This window comes from Ovis aries, chromosome X (genome assembly GCF_016772045.2).
Source record: "Ovis aries strain OAR_USU_Benz2616 breed Rambouillet chromosome X, ARS-UI_Ramb_v3.0, whole genome shotgun sequence".
Taxonomy (NCBI): Eukaryota; Metazoa; Chordata; class Mammalia; order Artiodactyla; family Bovidae; genus Ovis; species Ovis aries.
The window spans coordinates 63,636,423-63,642,422 of NC_056080.1; the positions used below are offsets into that span (position 1 = coordinate 63,636,423).

The 6,000-nt window shown below is 36.7% G+C and overlaps 1 protein-coding gene across 1 annotated transcript in view; it reads right to left on the minus strand.

The window, feature by feature from the left end:
- TEX11 (testis expressed 11) overlaps positions 1-5,253 on the minus strand; it is a 242,760-nt gene extending 237,507 nt beyond the window's left edge. Inside the window, exons 1-2 of the mRNA XM_015104932.4 lie at positions 5,190-5,253; positions 4,262-4,319 (exon numbers count right to left, since the gene is read on the minus strand). Coding sequence (XP_014960418.1) covers positions 4,262-4,298 — 37 coding nt within the window. The 5' untranslated portion in view covers positions 4,299-4,319; positions 5,190-5,253. The remainder of the gene's footprint in view (positions 1-4,261; positions 4,320-5,189) is intronic.
- Positions 5,254-6,000: the final 747 nt, after the last annotated feature.

Sequence of the window (6,000 nt, forward strand, 5' to 3'; positions counted from 1 at the left end):
AACTACAATGAGGTATTACTTCACACAAGTCAGAATGGCCATCATCAAAAAATCTACAAACATTAAATGTTGGAAAAGGTATGGTGGGAATGTAAATTGGTATAGTCACTATGGAAAACAGTATGGAGATTCCTTAAAAAGGCAAATATAGAGCTACCATATGACCCAACAATCCCACTCATGGACATATTATCTGGAGAAAACCATAATTTGAAAAGATACATGTGCCCCAATGTTCACTACAGCACTATTTACAATACCCAGGTCATGGAAGCAACCTAAATGTCCATCAAAAGAGGAATGTGGTTATATATATACACACACAAACACACATACAGAGGAATATTACTCATCAAAAAAAAATAATAATAATTTCATCTGCAGCAAAATGGATGGACCTAGGGATTGTCACACTTGAGTGAAGTCAGAAAAAGATAAATATCATGATATTGCTCATATGTGGAATCTAAAAAAAACGGTACAAATGAACCTATTTACAAAACAGCAATAGAGTCACAGATGTAGAAAACAGACTTTTAGTTACCAAGGGGGAAAGAGGGGGGAGGGATAAATTGTGAGACTGGGATTGACAGATACACACTACTTTATATAAAACAGATAACTAAAGAATCTACTATATAGCATAGGAAATGCTACTCAGTACTCTGCAGTGACCTGGGAATAGAATCTAAAAAAGAGTGGATACATATGCATATATAACTGATTCACTTTGCTATAAGCAGAAACCAGCAAAACATTGTAAATCAACTATACTCTAATAAAAATTAATTCAAAAAAATAAATACTTTTTAAAAAAGCATACTCAGAGCTTGCTGCCTAATGAATTCATGTCAGTCTTAAGTTTTTAATAACATAACATTCTGCCCTTGGCTCTACTCTATTTAACAATTTTATCAATGATGTGCATGAAGAAGTTGAGAGAGAAACAGACAGGAAATAAGAGACAAGATATAATCAGAAACAAAAATTAAATCCCCAATTGCAGAATGACATTAATGTAAGAAACAAAAAGTCCTGCATTTAAGTCTCTGAAACTAACTCTACCAATATATGACAGTCAAAATGTAGCTTAATATAAGCATGTATTAAAAAAAGACTGAGGGTCTTCTGGGGACCAAAAGCTCAAAATGAGTCATTAGTATGGTGTGATTGCCAGCTCCCAAAAAAAGGAAAAAAAATTCAATCTTAGCTATAACAGTATCTAACGACAACAATGATCATTTCTAAATCTAAAGCAAAAGATTATTTTGAGCTTATCATACTGAACTGAGAGAATTGTGTTGTGTTCTGTGTACCATACTTTAAGAAATAACATGAAAAGAACAGAGCATGTTCAGAGGACAGCACACAAAATGATGAGAGGACTAGAATCCACGTAACATGAGGAATGACTAAAAGAACTAAAAATGCTGAATCTGAAGAAGAGACTTTCCAGGGACAGAAGTATTTTTAAATAGTTGAAGAGCTGACATGCAGAAAAGGAGTTACAATTATTTAGACACAATGAGTATAATTTAGACCAATTTCTGTTCCTTTTTGGCCTTGAAACTGACTAGAATTGTTGATATAAAAAGACAGATGTTATGTCAATTCTCCCTGAGAAGAAAATAAGCTAAGCCATCATATGGCCTTTTGTGATCCAATTTTATAAAACTTGACTGAAAAGGTTATGCACACAGAAGATAAAACTCAAATGGAAAATATATGAAAATATACCCAACTTTGCTACTTAACAGATATGCAAATTAAAACATCCATGTAATACATTAGAGCAATGTAAAACATTAGAGCAAATGGAACTGGCTGAGGAGTATCTAAGAACTCTCTATACTCTCTCTGTAACTACTCTGTAAATCTAAAACTGTCCTAAAATAAAATGTTACTTAAAAACAACACCACCCTTCAATCATGCACAATTTTTTAAGTCTGACAAAAGCAAATATTAGAAAGAACAATAGGGAAAGAGAAAGGAAGAGGCAGTATAAATTGTTCAACCTACTTTTGACAACGATTCAGCAATATTTGTTAAGTTAAAGATGCTTACAGCATTTCACCCAGCAGTTCAAGTTCTTAATTACAATCCAGAGTAGCACTGCCACTACAGGGTAGCCACTAGCCATATGAGCACTTGAAATGTGGCAAGTCCAAAATGAGACATGCTTTAAGTATAAAATACATACTAGACTTCAATGATTTTGAATAGAAAAGAAAAAGAATGTAAACTATTTCATTAATAATTTTTATATTGATTACATGTTGAAATGATAGCATTTTGGATATACTGAGCTAAATAATTTATATTGTTAAAATTGATTTCATCTGTTTAAGCTTTTTTAATGTGGTACAAAAAATACAAAATTCTTTACATTTGCACTATGTTTCAATTGTACAGCACTGCCCTAGAGCTTCATCCACTAGTGTTCAAGAAATAAATTAATTTAATGAGTCATAACCAACATTTACATTTTTAAAAGAGAAAGCATAGAATAGAAAATATCATTCAAAAAGCATAGAATAGAAAATATTACATACACATGCACTGTATGTAATAAGGGTAAAATGATTTCATTAAACTTTTGATACAGTGTGTATATACCAAGATGTGATGGAAAATATATTTCCTTTCCATAGGTGTTGGTGGTAGTCAAAAATGTTTGAAAGCTCCTGATAAACTCTTCAAAACACAATGTTGTAATGCTGTTGAGATTAGATAAATAAATTGTGGTACACTTATAGTCAGTGTAATAATACTAATAAGCAGTGTAAATAAATGAACTAGAACTAAAATATCTGTATGGGTAAATATCCAAAATATAATACAGAGCAAAAAAAAAAAATACAACTTGCAGGAAAAAAAATCATATAAAATGATGCAATTTATGTAATATTTCAAAGATGAAAAAAAGGCACCTTAATCTTTTAGAGAGCGTCCTTGGGGGCTCAGATGGTAAAGAATCCACCTGCAAGGCAGGAGACCTGGGTTCAATCCGTAGGTTGGGAAGATCCCCTAGAAGAGGGTATCACAACCCACTCCAATATTCTTGCCCAGATAATTCCCATGGACAGAGGAGCCTGGCAGGCTACAGTTCATGGGGTCGCAAAGAGTCAGACAAAACTGAGCAACTAAGCACAATCTTTTAGAAGTATGTGGCAAAATATGAAGATTCAACAAAACTTAGTGGTAGTTTTACAGGTCTTCACTATATTCTTAAACTTTTCTGTGTGCTTCAAATATTTATGTAAATACCAGGTCTCAAATACAATATATTTAAAAGTAATAATCCCTATTCAATGTTTTTAACCCTTAAGATGAAAGTGAAAGTCACTCAGTCCTGTCCAACTTTTTGTGACCCCATGGACTATACAGTCCATGGAATTCTCCAGGCCAGAACACTGGAGTGGATAGCCATTCCTGTCTCCAGGGGATCTTCCCAACCCAGGGATCGAACCAAGTTCTCCCAAGTTGCCGGCGGATTCTTTACCAGCTGAGCCACAAGCGAAGCCCTAAAATAGCATATCCTAAATTAAAACTTAAGGTTAAGTGGTAGTGGGCTTTGTTGTTGTTGTAAAATGATAAGCATTAACAAAACACTGACCTAAACTTTTTTAAATCACAGATTTGTAGCCAATCTGGTTATGACGTATTTCATTATTATATGAACATGAATGCAAATATACCATAGGTCTAATCATGTCCCCGCAAAAAAGAAATACGGTAAACTCTCCCATACCTGGCATGGTTGCGGAATCTGGTTTTCTAGTCAATTGAACTGCTTTTTTAACTAAGAATTCCCACAAATATCATCCATTGAGTACCAATTTTCAAAAGAATTAAGATACAATAAAATGCACTTAAACCTAATGCTACACAAGATATAATTTATTTTTCACTGATGATTATGGACAGGTACTTCAGGATCTAGCAGTAATTTTTTAAATGTCCTTTTAACACAGATTTCTATTTCAGATTAAACCAGTGTTACTATGCACGCACAACAATCCCGAGAAAACAAGCTATAAATTGTGAAATTCTATTTCCCTACACTAGTTTATAAAAGGATTCCAGTGTCTTAAACATTAACATTGTTTTCCAATACGTAAATGAGGAAACTTGGAGCTACGAATACTCTGAAGAGACAAAATTAGGAAACAAAATATATTCAGATGATCTTAGATAAGGCAGCAAATAGTTAAACATTTTCTTTACTATTTTTACATTTTCTAGTGTAAAGCTAGATACCTTTAAAGTCCATGAAACGAAAATCATTGCTGTCCATTTTGGAATCTCTGGCTCAGGCCTATGAAATAAGAAAATATTTTAATATTCTGTCCTTTATTCTCCAGCGTCGCAATAAATTTCTTTTCAAATTTTTCCTCTCAGTTCTATTCCAAAAGAAAAAATGCTGAGGAAGTTTTTAAACCCAGAAATAGCAGTTAACGAAGGCCAGGGTCAAGCTCCTGCGACGTGAACTCGGCTGAGAATATTTTTACCTCGAGTCTTCGGACAATCTGCCCCGTGACACAAAAACCGCCCTCCCCCTCCGCCCCGGGCTTGGGTTACCCTGTGATTGGTCTATCTTCTTGTTGCCTCCTCTAATTGGTTCAAAATCTCCCACTCTTGGCGCTCATACCTTCAAAGCATCCAATCACTGACCGTCCTTTTTCCCGCTCTCTGCAGACCCAGCTAGCGCCTCAGCTCCCTGCCCCCAACGGTCACGAGCCATGCAGCTCCCTGCCCCCAACGGTCACGAGCCATGCAGCTCCCTGCCCCCAACAGTCACTAACCATGCAGCTTCAACCGAATTTTAAGTCCTTCACATTCGAACTACAATAAGTATCTCCCACTTTCGGTGGCCCCACACCACTGTCCATACTTCATCCATGTCCCCAAACCCTGCCTTTTGCCCACCTTCCTTCACCCAAGAGTCAGTTCCATAGTTCAAAATCACTGCCTTAGAACCACTTTAAAAAGTATTTGCCTATGGCCGATTCATGTTAATGTCTGGCAGAGGCCATCATAATATTGTAAGGTAATGATCCTCTGATTAAAATAAATATTTTTAAGTGGTAACCTAACGGCAGCATCTCCTCGCTAATTAGAAACCACCCAACTAACTTGTACCTGACCCTCCTCTAGCACTTCCAACCAAAAAAAAAAAATCACTCACATCAGCCGGCAAAGCCGACGCCACCGTGCTCCTCCGAGTCCACAGTGCGAGTCGAGTCGTCGTCGAAGAAGAGAACAAGAGACGCTAGGAAAGCTCCTCCCCCAAAGTGACGTAAATCAAAGGACGTAAATCGCAGAGCCGTCGCAGAACGGATGTAGAGCCTGAGCTTCCAGGCACAGTCTGTACATGAAGTTCTGGGAATGCAGTTCAGAGGGCTGGGTGAGAATCACTGAGAGTGAGGGAGTATAGTGCAATACTAAAACATACTGCAGTTACTACGGGAAGAGTGCAGATGGTGAGGGTTACAGAAAAGAGGAGAGCAGGTCTTCGAAAGAAAAAAAAAGGAGAGAGGAAGAAAGGAAAGAAAAGGAAGTAAAATAAACAATGTTGCCCACTGATATTCAAGAGTAGCAAAGGTCAGAAATATCAGAAGTTGAGACTGAAAAACCCTGAGTTCCAAGATATGTTTCTGCTGCCCTGCCCTTGTCAAGTCTTAAGAAAAATACCCAATGACTCCCCTGCAGGTTCACAGCAAGGGCATGGCACCTACCCATCTCCAAACAAATGATTTCATTGATGGTGTATAATATATATATATGAATATGTTTGATTCCAGCTAAATCTATGGGTGATGCTTGCAAGGAAGGAGTTGGCCTCTGCTGAAATCTCCACTCAGAGACAGCAGTGTTAGACATGATGTCTCCATATTTGGAGACACCCCATATCAAAACATTAACAAGCCTCCCACATCTTGCCTCACATACCCCTTTTTTAAGCCCTGTACATCTCAGTCAAGCCAGATGCAGAGCTG